Source organism: Poeciliopsis prolifica, unplaced genomic scaffold (genome assembly GCF_027474105.1).
Source record: "Poeciliopsis prolifica strain line A6 unplaced genomic scaffold, Auburn_PproV2 SCAFFOLD012, whole genome shotgun sequence".
In the NCBI taxonomy this organism is placed as follows: domain Eukaryota; kingdom Metazoa; phylum Chordata; class Actinopteri; order Cyprinodontiformes; family Poeciliidae; genus Poeciliopsis; species Poeciliopsis prolifica.
Genome location: NW_026562387.1, coordinates 13,766,156 through 13,784,518, shown reverse-complemented (window position 1 = coordinate 13,784,518; position 18,363 = coordinate 13,766,156). Strand labels below are relative to the sequence as shown.

At 38.2% G+C, this 18,363-nt stretch overlaps 1 protein-coding gene and 1 long non-coding RNA gene across 2 annotated transcripts; both read right to left on the bottom strand.

Moving 5' to 3' along the window:
• Positions 1-46: 46 nt before the first annotated feature.
• On the bottom strand, positions 47-16,066 carry emilin2b (elastin microfibril interfacer 2b). The gene is made up of 9 exons (XM_055037726.1): positions 15,875-16,066; positions 15,661-15,786; positions 14,168-14,349; positions 12,333-14,081; positions 3,140-3,334; positions 3,010-3,054; positions 2,884-2,937; positions 2,684-2,800; positions 47-748 (listed from the first exon to the last, which is right to left on the bottom strand). The coding sequence occupies exons 1-9, from the start codon at positions 15,994-15,996 to the stop codon at positions 417-419; spliced, it is 2,922 nt and encodes a 973-aa protein (XP_054893701.1). The 5' UTR covers positions 15,997-16,066; the 3' UTR covers positions 47-416.
• A 652-nt stretch (positions 16,067-16,718) lies between these two features.
• Positions 16,719-18,210, bottom strand: LOC129364852 (uncharacterized). The gene is made up of 3 exons (XR_008606480.1): positions 17,948-18,210; positions 16,920-16,995; positions 16,719-16,840 (listed from the first exon to the last, which is right to left on the bottom strand). It is a non-coding gene; the product is annotated as an uncharacterized LOC129364852 (long non-coding RNA).
• Positions 18,211-18,363: the final 153 nt, after the last annotated feature.

Below are 18,363 nucleotides of genomic sequence, written 5' to 3'. Positions count from 1 at the left end.
TTGAAAAGCACAAAAAAAAAAGAAAAAAAAAAGAAAACGCATCAAATGACACTTTTGTTCAAATTTATGAACAAGTAGTACACATCACATCACATCCCTGTGCTGTTGTTTTATTAAATTGTGAAAAAATGTCTTAAATTGATTTTTTTTTTAAAAAGACTGCATTTAAAACTACAAAGCTTGTTTATATTTAGCTTCTGGCAAGATGTGTGTGTGTGTGTGTGTGTGTGTCTGTCCGTTTCAATTCTTTTGAGCCATGAAAGCAAAACAAAACATAGAAACTATATGTTAGTCCTCATAATGCAGACCATCTCATTCGCTTGTCTTAAATAGAGTGTTGCCATGTTTTAATAATTTAACCCAACCAGGTGAAAATGCTCTGTCTTAGTTGTTTGCGTAACAAAGAGTCAGAGCAGCTACCGTTTTATCGGGCTGCCGTACAGAAGCACAGCACTAAAAGATGACAGGATCTCCGGGGGGTCAGAGATGGCGAGTTTCCCAGCGGTCAACATGAGTCCCATTTGGTCTCCTTGCTTCATCGAAACAACCAGACTGAGTGAGGTCGAGCCGCTGCAGCTGCATTGTTCTGGCGAGAGCGGCGCAGTGATCTCAGAGGAGAAGCCTGCCGAATCCAGCATCTGGATGATGCTGTTGGACACTGACAGCACGGCCTCGACCTTCTCGCCTCTCTGGGCGACGAGCACGGCCGTCACCAGGTAGCGACCGTCTGTAGGAACGGTGAAGATGCCTGGAATGCAGAGAGAGATGATCTGTGGAGACTGTCATCAAAGACGTCACGAACCTCTGGGATTTTTAAAAGCCAAAAGAGAGAATGTGTATTAGTGTTGCCCAACCAAGGAAACATGTCCAGAATAGAGGCAGTCTTACTCTTCAGTGGTTCAAGCATAAAGCAAATTTGCTGGCTTCCAAATTTCAACAGGTTTTCTGCTGTTTTTTTGTCTCATCTAAATGTCTACCATCAAACAAAGAATAAGATAACTGGAGTACAATGAATCCCTGTTTATTCATGGTTCAAACCTCTACAGGTTTTTCTTTGCAGAGTAACTCAAATTATATGCAAAAAAAAAAAAAAGCCACCTAATTGCAGAAATTATCACAGAGGGTATCTACAGAATTCAATAGTCCTGCCTTCCAGTTATCGTTCTGCTCTGCAAAGGGAAAAGAAAGATTTTTGACACCATGTTGTCTCCAGGCACGGTTAGATGGCTTCCAGTTGTTTAGTAAGACCTCTTACTGGAAGTCCTGCGTCACCCATCTTCCTTTCCCCTGCTTCTCTCCTCAGCCACACCCCTCTCTTTATCCCACATACGAGGGCTTCTGTTTCTCATTTCTTGGCAGATGTAAAAGAAAAAAAAGGAAACTGTAACTCAGGAAGCAGAAATATAGGGACAATGAACTGAAACGTTCATTTTCCTCAGCAATTATTGGTTGTTCCTTCAAGAGCCGAGGTCAGGAAGATTGTAGATATTAACTTCTGTGGTTATGCTAAGATGGTTCCATTGTGTGTATTAATACATATTTTGTGTCTTAAATATTTAGCTATTCAGAGATGCGTGTGGTCCATAATAACCCCAGTGAATACAAGTGAACCTCTGTAAATAACAAAATGCTGATTTCAATTGACGGTTTCCTTTAAAAGACATAAAAAACTATCCAAACCAGCCTGGCTCTATGTGAAAATCACATAAGCCGCCTTTTTAATACATGAACCGTGTTTATCAAAAGATTTTGATTCAGTATCGCAGGGCACACCCTGACTTGCTTGATTCTAGCCTTTGAGCAATAAAGAACTGTCACTGGAGAGAGAAGCAAAAATTACTCGACTCATAAAAAAAAGTACTCATAAAATTCTCCACATCATCAACGAAGTGACCAATTTATATAACTGACAACCTGGGAGGAAAACAAGATGGATGCAAGAACAAAAAGTAACTTTCTGCACTTTTATCCTAATAAAAAATGACAGCAACGTCATCATAATCACATTGTAAATACCTACAACCATCCATTCCTCTGAGTTCAAAGGTCATTGATAATATATAATAACTAAACTGCACACTGTTCCAAGAACAACTTGTCCTCTTCATGTCTACTTCTAAATGTCTTCGCCAGATGTTTCGAGGCCATCCTCTCTTCCGCTGTCCTTGAGGTCAGAGGTCTCCTGGTGATGTCATTAGTGGGCTTGTGTACAGCTGATCTATTGCCAGTGTCTTATGAGAAAATGCTCTCCTATATGCAGATGGTTTGTATATAGTCAAAGGTCAGTGCTGCTAATTTGATCTGGCAAGTGAATGTAGAGAATCTACAGGATGCAGCTGTTCAAGTAGGTTTCCAGTTGTTTACGTCTGAGATCCGTAATGGAGGACTGGCTTAGCAGAGGAGGTGAGAATATACACTTTCCAAATTTTCTTTAGTTCTTTGAATGCCTCCTTTTCTACACATGAACATCTGAGCCTTACTGTCTGCAGTGATGCTGCTGTGAATAAGTATGGAAGAACCCCTGATGGGTTCGGTCAGTATCAGTTTTTGATATTGGTCAGAGAGGAAATTGCTCAGGATGTGTGGAGGCACAAGCAGCCAACAGAATCTAATTTATGTCCTTTCTGTAGCACTGCACTCCTTCCTCCTCCAAATGACTTTTCAAGAGTTCATGTTAAGCTACCTGTACGAGGGTCATAATGTCCTCCATCGTTGACCAGAACCTTGTTGAATCGGATTATTCCGGCTTCTTCTTGGAATGGTGAGACAGTCAAACCAGCCGAGAAGGACACCTTCTCACCTGGAGACCAGGACAGCAAATATTTGACATGAGTAACCATAATCCTAACAGATTCAGGATCCTAAATAATTAATAACTCTAACCTGAAGCTGTGCTAGTTTTCTGCTTTGAAGATCTTGGAGGCATGCTCACATCTGCTGATAAAATAGCATTGGAATTGATTATTTGCACCACCTGATGCATCATAAAACATTTAAAGTAAAATGTACCTGAGTTTATAGGTATGCTGGTTTGTAAGGAGTCAGTTTGGGTAGCTTTGGATAAAAAAAACATTGAGAGAAATTAAATAATAAATAAGAAAAAAAACATGCAGAACAATTTTATTTGAATGCGCTTCACCTGGAGCTCCAGCAAACCCCTGAACAGACATCATGCTGACGTCCATCCCTTTGGTCATTTCTCCCGGTGGGCCTGCTTCTCCTGTCTCCATCACAGGTAGATGCTGCAGGGAAGGCTCTGGAGGGACAACCGACACTCTAAAACTCTCAGCTGAAACTCGAGGAGATGCTCCGTCCACTGGTCCAACACTGGCACCTGAACAGAACAGAGACATGTGTTTAGACTGCAAGTCCGAGTTTACACACCAGCTGGATTCAACTGTATAAGGCTGTAAAAATGTTCTAGCTAAATACACATTTCATGGCTTGTTCAAATCTAATTATTTTTAGAGTTCCTTTGAAGTGTTAAAAAGACTGTAATCAACTGCAGATGGCTGTAGGCATTGTTCTTTTTTGCAAATATTCAACAAATATAAAATTTTTCTGAATTTTTTTCTTTTTTCACAGCTTAAACTTTGACATGTGGAATACATTTGACATGCAAAACAATCTTGCCTTGGTACATTGTTCTTTTCTCATGTCAAAATAATTTGAAGCCAATTTTCTGAAGATGATTTATGTAGATGAAAAAAGCTTTTTCCAAACATGTGAGTTGCTTAAACCTTCAAAAACTCTTCTCTTAGGATAAAACTATTTTCGCACGGAAATGTACGTGCAATATGTAAAGAGGCAAACAAAAAGATAAAATAAAACAGTCAAAACATATCTTTCCAGACTGACTTTTAGATTACCTTGAGAATATTTTTCTATTTAATTGAATATTAAATTTATTGGGCTCTTTATCAAAGTTGTAAGTTCGTCTATTGTTTTAATTTCAAAACTAAATTAATTTTAACACAGTTGACAGTTTTAAATCTGATCATAAGTGAAATGTAAATTTGATTTTGTTTATTGAATAAAAATCATTAATAAAACTGTTTTAGAATTTGATATGTTTTAAACCACTTTTCTGTCTCTAATGTTAGGGACCAATGTTAAAGTATGTAACAATTATTTTACATAATTTTATTTACTATTAGTGGTTTTTACAATGATAGTTTAGCATTTGGAAGACACTTTGAGTTGCATTTGACTTATCAAATATCTTCTTTAAGGAAAACCGACCGGTTGATTGTACAGTTTCCGCCAAAAAGTAGCTCTATCCACTCTTTATCTGCCAACACATTTCAAAACGAGACTTTTGGATTTGTTGTGATGCTCAACATGAAACAGACCTAGTGAACATTACTATATTTCATATGGTTTATCTAAAGGCTTACCAACACCTGTCCCAGTGATCAAAGCCATGAGGCCATAATTGTTGCTAATGTTAGTCTTTCCAAGAGCACATTTTATTGTAATGGCATAATGCTGCAAACTCCCTGAAGCATAGCTCAACCCAGCCTATCTTGGCTGTCTCCAAAAGCAAATAATCGTCAAATAAAATCTACAATAAATCCTGAGTGTTGAGAAAGAAGGCAGCTGGAATTTTCTCATCCTTGAAAATTGTTATATTCTCACATTCTAAAAAAGAGAGCTCTCATTGTGTTAATCCTCACCCTCAGAATATCTGAGTGCCTGAATTAGCTGTGGTAAAATCTTGTAGCCATTACATGTCACATGAGCTGGTAATAATAATTTAGATTATTGTTCTGTTGTAGATTTGACAGTTTAACACAAATTGTTTCGGTCCAAGCATATTTCAAAGCTATCCCAAGTTTCTTTTAGGAACGACTCCAGAAATAAATCTCCATTTTATGCATTACCATCCCAACATGGAATGGTAATAAGGTGGATTAATTTACATAACAAAGCAGCACTTTCTACTCAGCACTACACACATAAGAGTAGCCAAGTATGACTTAATAAGAAGTCTGTCTGCATAGATTTGTGTGATGTTATTATTGGGTGCTGGCTGTAACATTTCAGTCTCAGTCTACATTTTTCTAGTAGTGCTGGATGTGTGTCTGAAAAGTCTGTAATAGCCTGGTTTATCTGGTGATCAAATTGTTTATGCTGCAGTGTTGAATGAGCAGGAAGGTGATTATTATTGGATGGCATCATATTTCCCACTGCCATTAAAGCAAACGGTTGATACGTAATAGAGTGACGCAGGTTTTACAGTCATCAAGACTTTGATTTATGTGATTTTAAATCTTCTGTAATAGATGAGAGGATTAACAGTCCAGTGGGTTTTAAGGTTTGTTAAACGTTTACATAAAGACAGTGGAGGTCTTGCCTCAGTGAAGGTCAGAATTCATGATTCAACAATGAAAACTGGGCAAAAATTCAAATCTGAGTTCAATTTAATCCAACTCAGTTTTTCAACATAGTGTTAATTCACAACAGATGTAATCTCAAGGCACTTAACAAAAATAAGGACAAAGTCAATCCAATTAGAATAATTTGAATTGTTCCAAGTCAAAATATTCTAATTGATCCTAGTTATAGAACAATGCAGCCAAGTTCTGTTGATGATTCAAATTGGTTTAAAAGTTTTCTGTAAAACTCACTGCAGTCTCAGCAGAAAGGAAAACTCCCCTTTAACAAGAAGAAACCTCCAGCAGAACCAGAACTTGATGTCCTTCTATCATTTGAGAAATGATAGACTTGAGAAAACAGAGTAAAGACGCACTGAACAGACAGAATCCCTGAAGTACTTTCAATATGCTATCAATTTATGCATATTACTAAAGAGTTTATTAGATATAATGTTACTGGGTTCATTACTATAATAATATATATTTCACTGTATATTGTGTATAACACATTTTTGCAGTAGGACTGATTAGTATTTTTCTTTTTAAATAAACATCCTTTTTTTCCCCTTGTCAGTTATTTTAACTTACCATGACATATGCATGTGTAATCGAGCCATTCCTTGCTCATGCATAAGTTTACTTCTGTTTTTAATACACTTTGAAAAAGCTGCATTCTCGACCAGGTCGCTCCAGTAACAGAGGGAATGTTTAGTTGGTAAATTCAAGGACTCCTCCCAGCAACCCCAGAACGCAGTATTTTATAGCTGATGAGTTAAAGGCTAGATGACTGTTATTTTCTCTCTTCAAGTTCATAATAACAGGCCTAAATAATCATTTGAAGTAAAGGTGTTAATGGGGCCCGTTGCTAGTCTTGGATAATCACAGCTGTGTGTAACAGATATGAAACAGTGAGTCTATTGTAGTATGCTTTTCTCAGAAAATGTATGTATTTGTTGGTATAAGTTATTGCAAGGAAATACAGTGCATATGGTCGCCCAACTTGTGGGCATCTTCAAATGTGGCCTTTTAATTTTACTTACACACCAGTTGCACAAAGCCATCCCTAGTGTCTCGTATAATTGTGGTGTAACTCACGGATGTGCATTTAGTCTCTTACATTTACATGCTTACTTTTAAAGATAAGCATTTCAAATTCAATGTTTACTTTTACATGCTTGAGTAAAATACATTTTTGGCAAAAGTAAAAAGTCTAAAGACTTTTTGCCTTTGTATCCCACTCCCCTTCACACATGCATAATTTTGCGCATAAAAGGCAGACAAGCCTATGTTCCTATGAGGGGAAAGGGTCACTTCAGAAAAGTCTGCCTGTTAAATACAAGAAATGCTGGCAGACTAACGTCTCACAGTAAAACAGCACAGGAGGTAAGCCTGCAAGTGCGCCGGCCGTGTTGCTGCTCATATAAAGCAAGGTATGTCGTCCCCTTTGATCTCAGCAATTCAAAAGTGATTTCCGAGCTGCTGCCACAGAGATAAAAGAGCCAAGGACAGGATGTGTATCTGCATGGTAGAGTATACTTCTGGATAAAAGAGGTGCGCTGTAAACAAATACAGCTGGATCTAAATGTGTGTTTCTCTTACCAGTTCAGGGAAGGGAAATCCTCGCTGTGTTGTTAGTGATTTACCAGCCAGCAGTTTATGATTACAGCAGTCTCTTGTGTCGCAAAAACAGACACATTCTACTTTATAAATCACTTTTTAATAATGAGTGTGAGGCTGGATATCGACTTTATGAGTCCTCAAAACACACTGGGGTCTTAAAGCTTTGATTTAGGAATCCATGGATGCAACCTCTGTGTTTAGTGGCCAAAGCAAATCTCTGGAGAAAAGAGGAGTAAGAATGGCAATATATTTATCAGCCCTGTCACAAACAGTCTGAAAAAAAAAAAAATCAGGATCTAAATGGAGAGTAACAGAAAACAAAAGCTGAAGACTTTACTGTTCCTGGAGCCCCTTGGCCAGAAACCGTCGTACATGTTAAGAAGGTCGTTACGTTTGACCTGTGTGGAAGATTTGCCATCTTATCTTGCACAAGTCACAGACCTAAGAGTCTAAATACGTCATCAGCATAAGAGCATTACTCCCTTATCTGTAAAAGTTTCCATAAAGAGCTCAAAGCAAACTGGGAAGTTGCTTACAGGTCATTTTTATGCAAGACCATCTTTGTCTATGAAGTCAGTGGGTGCTGGGTGATGGCATGGACTTGTAGGGAGTAGCTGAAGTGCACATGGAAAATGAAGCAAAGCATGTTGTGAAAGCAAGCCCAGAGCTTTTCTGACTGGCAATGAATTATCATAGTTAATTCAAAAAGTCGTAAATTTCAGGTTTCAAGTTGGAAAATTAACTGGGGCTCCCCATGAAGTCTGAATTCCAGTTGGGACAGTTTCTCACCAACTCTGACCTCAAAATCAGATTGTTGCAAGTGCAGTGTCCTGCAAAGGTATCCATCCCCTCCGCCCTTTTCTGTTACCACATTTCTATTGCAAACACATATCAGAGTGTATTTTCAGGAAGTCATAGCTCAATTAGTCTATAATGGTGCACAATACAGGTGCTCTGAGGACCTCAGGGGTTTGATGGATAATTTCAGTGACCAAAAAGTCTCATGAAGTTTCAGGAACACAACAGTGTAAAGAAGTGATTGACTAAAAAAAAGTATCCTACACTTTGAACATTTCACAGAGAGCACTGTTCAATCCATCATACAACAAACGGAAAGAGAAAAAGAAATGCAACCCTACCAAGACCAGAGAAACCACAAGCTTTTGTAATTGAGGAGGAATCCTCCAATTGTCAATAAGATTGGAGTCAGAGCCAGAAACCTAATGTTACTGTGCTTCTTAAATAGATAATGATTCTAAATATGTTTTTGTTGGACATATAACAAAACCCTGAATCAGAGGAAATTGATCAAGATGTTCAGCAACAGCAAAGGAGTCATTAAGTACCAAACTTACCATGAACCAGAACCTGTTAAGCCAGTTTAACAACAGAAAACTTTAACTGCCTCATGTGGACAAACCACACACCATCTGGAGAAGCACTCCATGACGAGATGAGACAGAGATTGAGCTGTTTCACTTTAAATTACAAGACGTGCAGTTAAAGAAACCAGGTTAAGGCTTTCAAATGTAAAAATATCAGATCAACTGCCAAGCAGCGGCATGACATGGGTCTGTTTTCCTGGTAGTGGTGCTGGTAAAGGTTGACAACCAAACAAAAAAAACCCCAAAAACCCAGCATCTTTAAAAAAAACACTAGCATTAAGATTGTATGCATTTTACAACTCGACTGATAAGATGTGTAGTAAAAATATCCAGCCATAATCATAACAGAAGCTGGTGCATGGCATGAACAATTCAAAACAATGCAACATTAAAATTTGAGATTTATGCTGAAATTCATCCCCCTAATGAGAAGATTTACACGTCTTATAACTGAAAACTGTAAAACTATAACTGAAAAGACGAATTATTCCAATCTAAAACTGAAAAAAACAAAAAAAAAAAGCAAAACAAATGAAGTTGGCCCACTCTCAGACCCACATTCTAGTTTCTGAAGTAAGTAGATTGCAGATTTGTATGATCTCCATGCAATTGGATTTTACCAATAAAGCAAAGCCTAAAGGCAGAAAGTTTTTTTGACAAGCAAAAACTGAAGACAGCTGTGAAAATGTCAAAGCGTAACTAAAGAGAAAAGCACATCTTCTGCAAATGATTTTGAACAAAGTATTAAAAACAAACAATTATAGCTAATAGATGACAGTCACTAACCCTATATTTACAACAAAATATACCAGGGTCTAAATAGTTCTCAAATTAACTGTATTCTTTTCATGATTTTTCAAGCAATCATAAATATTTCCAAGAATGACCCAGTTTCAGTGCTGAATACAACAAAATCCCAACTGCTTTCAGTCCTCTTGATAAAGATTAACAACTGTGTGACATCATTGGTAAACAGTCACGGGCGGCCTCTGGGAACACATTTCACTTTCCTTTTTTTTCCTCAGACAGACAGTGAACTCGCCACAGAGGTTTAAAATCTTTACAGGATTTGGTTGAAGGGAATGAAGGAAACCTAATCTCAGCAGTAGAAAAGATGCCAATGGAAATGTTCACCTATTAGCACTTGAACACACTAAAACTGTTGGCTTTGAATGAAAAGTTGTCCATTATTGAGAATCCATGTGGATGTGTATGAAGAAGACTGTGTGGCAGAGTGACCTTTTCCAGCCTCATCAGATGAACTCAACGTGAGATAAATGAGAAGATAACAGAGCACTCAGAGTAGCCGCTAATAGGAAACAAGAGAGCGGATCTCAAACTAAAATATGTTTCGAACAGGAAAAAACTGTTAGATGACATAATTGCAAGAAGCCACAGGGTGGAGTAACAATATTTCTGTGTCACTGTACAATCATTTTTCTGGCAAAAAAGTGAAAAATTACATCTCGAGGTGTAATTTTCATGGAAATCTTGTAGAAACCATCGTATTCAACTAAACAAAGGCCATCTTCTCAAGTTATTCCAAACTGGACTACATGCTAAATTATCAGGACCAATAAAACAGAATGGGAATCGAGCTGCTCCCAAAGGAAGAGCTCTGGCACCATAACAATGTGGAAAAGCTCCAAGTTTGCTCTCACAACGGTAGGAGTCCAGCTAGTTCTCATAGGTGCCAACAATGTGTGGATTCACATCAAAAACACGCTACAGTATGAAAATCTGTTGGTGCAAAAACATGCTCCCACTAAGAAAAGCCAAGTGTTACTAAAAGAATGAAATGAATGATGAACGGAAAAAAGAAACATGGATGCTAAGGCTTGTTGACCGTGCTGCAGAGTACGTCATTTGGGTGGGACAGCAACAGCTAAATTGGCAAATTATCCTGTCATGAGTCAAACTCTGCGATGGACTGTAAAAACGTGTAAGGTAAGAGTTTAACAGTACTACAGAGACATCTAGTTAACACATGCAATGCCGTACACAAGCATTCGCCCCACATCTAAGAAAAGTCATCTTTCAGATGTTTGTGAACAGGACTTTTTAAGTTTTTGTAAAAATTGTCAATTGGATTTAGGACTAGGCCATTCAAACATGTAAATATGTGTTGAAAAATTGAGTTTACTGATCAAATACTGAAGGTGCTGCACTCATTTTGCATTTGTTATGACAGAGCTGCTTTTATGATGGATTGTTTTTGATTATGCTAATGAAGCCCAGAGACTTTAGCTTTTCAGGTAATGGCTTCCCTATTTCTTATGATTATTTACAGTTATTTGTAGAAGCTACACTTGTGTTTCAAGCGCAGTTTCAAGTCAGAAAAATCCAACAGGGCATCCTTTGAGGGACCGCAAACTGTGTATCTGACTGCCTCAAATGTAAAACATAGTCAAAGCTGGAGGAATACATAACTTATATACACTTCAGATAGTTTGTGCCACTTAACTTGAGTCAGTACAAAAGCTTCATAAGTGAACCTCAGTGTTTGAACTTAGAATGTAAATTGCTACTTTTCAACTACTAGTCATGCTTGCAGCGTTTAGCTTAGCACATCAAAAATGGGAAAAGTCCAAAGATTTAGTGACTTGCTCCTAGAATGAGCTAAACTAAATGGTGACATTTTATAGTTCTGTGCTGCAACTTCAAAAAGCAATAAAACACATCAGTGTTGTCATTTAGCCAGAAATGACTATCACCTTTAAAAATAGGTTCACTAGGGTTTGGAATAAAAATGCGACAATAGAAGTGAGCACATGGCTAATAAACATATTAGAAGAATCCATCAAATCTCAGTGCTGATGTGAAAAAAACAATACTATTTTCTTTCTCGGTTAATTGCTATAATCGTTTTTTTTTCTCCCACAATGATCTTCAAAACATTGCAGCCATAAAAATGAACTGTTACAATGGACAAATGCACACCCGTAAAATGCACTCCTGGATGCAAAACTGAGTCTGGTTAGCTGTATTACTTGATGCCAAAGCATTGCTCAACGCAACATGGGGTCTGTTAAACCAGGCATGTGTCTTCAATCAGGCTTGCTTGCCTTAAATGAGAACATAGCTTAAAGAATATTCAACTTCCCCCTTCACTCACACGCTGAAACACAGGCCAATAGTGGAGACTCTCTGGCAGCACAGTCACCGCGTCATAAAGGACTCAGCAGCTCAGCTAAAATGTTTACAAAAACATTAGTCATTCAAATGCAATTTTAAAACATTTATGTTTGCTAAAACATTAAAAACCTTGAATACTTTTGCAGAGATCAAAATAATTTGAGTTAAATCGAAATGTTTATTTGCTGCATCTGGTCGACCTCACACATCAAATATAATGAACTTTAAGGAAATAAAAAAAAAAATATATATATATATACATAAATGTTTTGTTTATTTCTGTAGATTTTCCTTCATTTTAATGTGGTAGCTATGTGTGAATTGTTCATGCCTTAAAGCAATAAAATGTAAAAAAGTGAACCAAATAGAACCTTGAAGATACTTATTCATCCAAAGATGCAGACACTTCTCTGTTCTGAATGTAAATGAATGTCTTCAGGCGAAATCAAATTGAACTCAATTATCTTTAATTCCACAAAGTTCTACTAGAACCCAGAAAAGAAGTTGGTTCTAAAAAACTTACAGTGTCTGAACCACCCAGGTGTTACTCCTTCCTGTTACACTATCAGGTTGTTTTCTGGCACCAGACCTCCAGACTCCTCAAGAAGTCTTTTAACTTTCCTTTTTAAAGTTTCTTTTCTAAACTTTTAAAGATCTGATAAAAATTATACATTTTGTTTAATTAGACTAATAAGACTATTAGTGTATTTCAGTCTTCTCATACATGATGTGAAAGCTTTACAGAGACATCACTCCCTAGCTTGTTTGTACAAATCTGTCTCTTCATGTCTGATTTGCAGGACAGGCATCTTACCTTCCTTCCCAGGAGAGCCATAAGTTATGGTGGGAATGTCTTTAGCTATGTTCAGGCTTTGATTTTGAACCGTCTGGCACTTTCCCCTCAGTCCTTCGATATCCTGAGCATGAGTTTGAACCGTGCCGTTCAGCTGGTCCATACTGCTCCACAGCCCAGTGATGTGCCTGTTCAGGCCTTCTTTGACCCTCAGAAGGCTGAGGGAGATGGGGTCTAGCCTGCTGCACAGAGCCTCAACGTTAACAATCCGGCTGTCCATGCTGGCGAGTTCCTCCCCCATGTCGTGAGTCGTTTCTCTGCATCTGTCATTCTCAGCTTTCACCTCCCTGCTCAGCTCATCCAAACGCTGTCTCAGCTCCTGGTGTTGCACCCTGTGAAGTTCCAAAAGATCATCAGCCTCCTGCATGGCCCCGTCTTTTGCTAGACTCCAGGAGGAGCTCAGATTCTGCTGCTTCGCTTCACCTAATCCTGAGTCTTCTACATTTTTCAGAGGGTCACTTAAGTCACTGTTCTCAATGCTGTTGTTAATGCTAACGAGCTGATCCTTCATGAATTCAAAGTCCCTCATTTGTACATTCAGATGTGTCTTGATGTCATCTACAGCAGATTTATAGCTCTGAAAGTCTTTCTGAAGGTTTTCTAAGGCAGTTAAATTAGCTTTGCATTCTCCTGAGCATGGACGGTCCAGATTGTTGACTTTACGCTCCAGATTATTAACTGACTCCTTCAGAGAGTTAATGTCTTTCAGCAGAGCATTTGGACTCCTAAATGTGAAGCTGGTGTTTGTTCCTGACAGCTGGTTCGTGAGTTGGTCCTGAATGGATGCAAGCTTGTTGTCCAACGTCTTCTTCAAGTCTGTGACGGCCTCTTCCTGCTCGGTCCGAAGGTTCTCCCCTACAGAGATGCACTGTGCCACCAAACTCCTTTCAGTTGAGTTCAGATGGTCTTCAAGGTTTTGCAGGCGAAGCAGAACAGAGTAAGAATCCCCTGGTTGTGCCTTCTGTAAATCAGATACTTCTTTTTTAAGGTCCTGGATCTCGTTGCGGAGGTCTTCTTCCTTTGACTCCAGGAGCTCGGTCAGGCTGAAGTAGCTGGCTTCTTGTCCTTCACACTGTTCCTGAACTGAGAGGATTTTATAATCACAAGAGTTCTTCAAGTCGGCCATTTTGATGTCCATACCCTCCATCAACTCTTCTCTCAGAGCGCTGATCTTGCCGTCCAGGTAGGCTCGCAGGTCAGCTTCGGTGCCCGCAGGGGCAGGTTGGGCTGTGGATAGAGGATTCCGACCAGACTCCAGTAACAGACGAATTTGTCCATCGTGAAGGTCAACTCGACCCACTAAGTCATTCAAGATATTGCTCTTTGACTCCAGATCATCAGCGAACTGGTTTATCTTATTCGTGACCTCATCCACTGATGTGGCCTCTTGACCAAAAGAGAAATCCTGCACCTGGAAGCTCTCTGTCTGTCCGCCCCGAGCACTGGCAGGCTGTTTCAGGTTGCTCAGCAGGGTAGCCAACATCTTACTTGCATCCTCCTGGAAATCCAGCCTCAGGTTGGAGGCCATGTCTGTCATTCTGGCCTGCATGTCCAGAACCATCTGGGACAACTGCTGCACCTCCTCCTCCAGGTGTTGCGCACTCTGAGGTCTTCCTTGACTCTGTGGTGCGGTGGCAACTGTTTGACCTTGAATCTGCCCCTCCCATGTTGATGGATAGTTTCTCTGTTGCTCTGTCCTCTGATTAGGAGCTACATAACATTCAAACAATTAGGATCCTGTCACTTCAAGGTTTTAAACATTTTAAATATTTAAAAAAATATTCTTAGCTTCTGACCTTGTGGATGTGGAAAATAGCCAGAGTTTGAAGAGGTATGGGGCAATCGGTCTGCTTGGAGAAGTTTCATGTCTTTCACCTCCTTGCAGTCGTAACCCTGATACCCCGGGCAGCACTTCCACTGCAGTTCTGTCACAATCTTGTAGCCGATCTTGTATGTGGGCCTAAAATGTGTTTGATATCTACAAACAAATATTAAAATGATAAGATAATAAGTTAAATGCCAGGACTCTCTCTAAATACAGCAAAAATTCCCTTACACCAGTGAGTGAATGGGGATTTTTGCTGGTTGATCTTCTTGCAGAACAACATTCTCACACTGGAATGTTCATGTTTTACAACGGTCTAATCAAAGTGCACACCCACTTTTATTGGACACCCTTCTGCAATAAATTCCTCATGTAGGGAGCCATTCGTCTTTTGTTGTGATTTCAGCAAAAGATGATGCAGCAAAATACAGATTAATGGATGGACACAAATGTATGGCTCACAATTACGAACTACTTTTTGTTAGGCCATTATATAAATGTACTAAACTTTTTTTTGAAGGCATTGTATCCTTTACTGTGTTTGACTACAACAGTAAAGGATGCAACAGAAATGTATTCATGTAGTGAAATAAATTAAGTCCTGAAAAACTTACTATGCTTCATCTAAGGGATGCTCTTAGAAGAAGCACACAGTAAAATAAACTACACATGGTTGTGCAGTTTATTTTAATCTATCTCCAATTTCTTTTTGTTGTGTTTCCAACCAGCTACACGATCTTGTAATAATGCTCTTGGGATGTTCAAAGTTTATGTTTTGCTCATTCCTTTCCCCTAACCATGAGAGCAAATTGTGCCAGCAGACAAGTAAGAGACAAAAGATCTGAGAGGTGTGTCATCCTAGCTGTGTGCCAAGCTTACTGTTCGAAAACAACTACTGTTTTAGTAAGAGGATCCTGGTAACAAAACGTCTGAAGATTCAACTTCAACAATAAGGGGCTTAGATTTAACATTAAGATTTGCTAAAACTGTGTGAAATGTGAACTTGTTAATTAAAGCTGATGTTAAGATATTTCCTTCCTAAATGTGATGAATGTGCCCTTAATATGAGAAGTAAGATAAATATCAAAAACTGGTTGCTAAATCTTTTGCATTAAAAATGTACACTTGGCCATGCAACAACGTTTCTTTTCTCAGATTTGCGCTCTGATTCAGTTTAGTACCTGCTCCAGGTATGGCATAATTTAGTAAACTTGTCAGTTTCAGTTTCTTCTGATTATATGAGTTAAAATGAGAGAAAAATGCAACCAAACTCAAATAAAAACATTGTAAAAAAATATGTGCCTTGAGAAAGCTTGGAGAAATGAAATAATAATAATAAAAAAAAATCACAAGAAAGTCTGCTTGGTCAGATATAAAGAGATGTGTGCTACTGTAGATCAGATGGGGTTTTCTGGACAGACCTATCTGCCGATTCCGCAATAATCGTGATTTCTGGGAACTTACATCACTTGTTGCACGCAGTTCGGCTGCTCCGGTGGACAAGGTAAAAACTCCGGCTGCGCAAAGCTCTCCGTGCCTCCAACCACAGCGCAGCTCACGTTCTTGTGCACAACGTAGGCGCACCAGTTTCTGAAAAGAATGACTTTAAATGTTCTAATCTGTCCTTTGCACGAACGGAATGAAATTAATTACAAAAAAAGATGTGCAGCTTACTCACTTGTTTCTCTGTCGCGTTTCGGGGGGAGAGTACGCGTTTCCCCGAAACATGTGATGAAACGGTGTTCCACCGATGAGAGGGAAAGTTATTAGAAAGTTCAGGAGATGCACTTCCCGCTTCATGGTTAAGAATGTCAGCACAAAACACCCTGCAGGAAGACCTCAGGTTGTAACCAGCAGAGACCCGAGCAGTTTGGAAACCAGAGATCTGTGGCTTGTTTCTTCTTCTCTGCTTTGGACGCATCCAAGCGCGCGCCTGCCTTCCAGCATCTTGGATGTGACGTTTCAGGACCAGGACCCCCTCCGAACCGAGCAGCCGCGCCCCCTTTTCCACGAGCTAAGAATTGGTTCCGTCTTTATTAGCTGTGAAACATCTTCAATTTACTCTGTTTGTGAAATGAGTGTTGCTCAATTTCACAAGAAAAAATGTAATTTAGGAATTATAATGAATGACCTTCAAGAAGTAGGCATGACAGAGATGAAGGTATTTATTATCTTTTAAATAAAAAAATCAAATGTGTCCAATGTATTGAAATTGTACTTTAAATGATTAAAGAACTAAAAATATATCATTTGAAATTTAAAGGACAATTTTTTATTTTCAATGAACATATTGTCAACAGAACATTCAACATCTTGACATAAGTTGTGATAAAACTAATACATATATCAAATATGACTTAAAAAAATTTGACTTTGTAAATTACTATTTCTTTGATGAGGAAAAAAAGATTATAACATGATGTAAAACTCAAAAAAATAGATGTTACATAATATTGCCCGTTAACACACATAAAACAATAAAACCAAACAAAATGGCTGCCAATCATGACATTTGCCTCATTTGCCCCACTTTCAATAAGTGTGTTGTAGTGAGGAACAAAGTTTATCTCTTCCTCAGTTGAAGCTGGCAGGGCTTGGTCCGTTTTTTGCAGCAGATAGAGGGTGGTGCCATCTTTCAGTTTTTCTGAAATTAACAAAAGAATACCATCCCATGTTCTAATTAGTTTCTTCCTCTGTTTGTAAACTTGAACAAGTTTACTTACCAAATTTATCAGCATCCACTATTATTCTGTCAGATGTGGTCAGCACAAATGTCTCATTTGAAAGGACAGAAAATTCCTGTTGGGGCAAAAAAAAAAGAGAGATATAAGATCCAATAAAAGAATTTTGAAGAACAGATGCTGATGTGGGACAAAAAATCCTGGCCATTTATTTGGGTTGAGGTTAGTAATGTTCACTCATGTTGGAACAGGAAAATAATAGGAAGTTCTGATTTTATTATTTAAATCCATGGAAAATACTTTCTGTAATCAGAAAGTATTATGAGTTATGTGTGGAGAATATAAATACACAGCAAATTTTAAGTTTTCCCTTTTATAAAGAATGGAGAGGTCTGTAATTATTATTGAAGGCACACCTCAACCAGCGAGATAATCAGCATGTTAAAATGTTAATTCATTAGTCTAAAAATCAGAAATAATGAATTTATGGACTTTTTTTTCAATTCTCTCACTGTTGACATGCATTTATCATGAAATTTTAGTGCTGAAACTTAGCATTAAAACAAATATTATTCCTATCAAGTTGTGAATTTACAAAGTTTAACAATTTTTATGGTATGACAATAGTAATTATAAATATAAGTTTAAAAGTGTAAGAGCTTTTTTCTAAAACCAAAAGGTGAAAACACAGTGTGACACTTCAACTTTATATGTCTTTACTGTGACTTTGTGTCTAAAAGCGCCTCAGTTCAAGCTTGTCATGACCTGAATTTCTAGAATGGCGCCAAGGCAAGTATCTGCATGCATCAGTGATTTCTCTTGAAAAAGAAACATGTAAAAGCACTTGGTCAGATCTTAAAACAATGGCTTAAAAGTTGCTTTAACTGTTAAATAGCAATTTCACATCAAAATGATTCTAGTGTAAATAAAAGTGCCAAGCCAGTCTTACAATTCCCTTCAAGATTTTCAATTGCATTCATATTATAGCAAATAGCTCCTGCCAATATAACAACTATGAAGAGCCATTATTATCTTTTGAACAACTTGCACAAAGCCATTGAAGTCCAAACCTTTGGTTTCCAAAGTTTTCTTGATGATCTTTTTGAAGCGACAGTCGTTCAAGTGGATCATCTTGTCTTCCTTACTGCATTGAGACTGCAAGAGTGGTAAAACTGTGTGATATTTAGAGATTGGCCTCAATGCAAAGTTGAAAAAAACATGAAAACTTGTTTATTCTCAACTGTTTCAAAACATATTGATCAAATTCCGCTAGAGATTAAACTATTTTCTACCTTGTTTCGAGCACATAGTATCTCTATTATGAAATGCTCATTTCCTGATTCAGAGACTGTGTTACTGCTGTTAGAATCCACCCACTAAACATAGAAACACCTACTGTAACTAAGAAACACACACCTGGGATGTGCAGAGAGCTCTTCTTTCTGCTCTCTGTAGGTTTCAACTCTTTTCTGTGCTTCGTAATAAC

Coding starts and splice junctions, on each gene's coding strand:
- emilin2b (XM_055037726.1), bottom strand. CDS start 15,996: ATGAAGCGGGAAGTGCATCTCCTGAACTTTCTAATAACTTTCCCTCTC. Junction 2,938..3,009: donor CAGCATACCTATAAACTCAG/GTACATTTTACT, acceptor CTATTTTATCAG/CAGATGTGAGCATGCCTCCA. Junction 2,801..2,883: donor GAAAACTAGCACAGCTTCAG/GTTAGAGTTATT, acceptor CCTGGTCTCCAG/GTGAGAAGGTGTCCTTCTCG.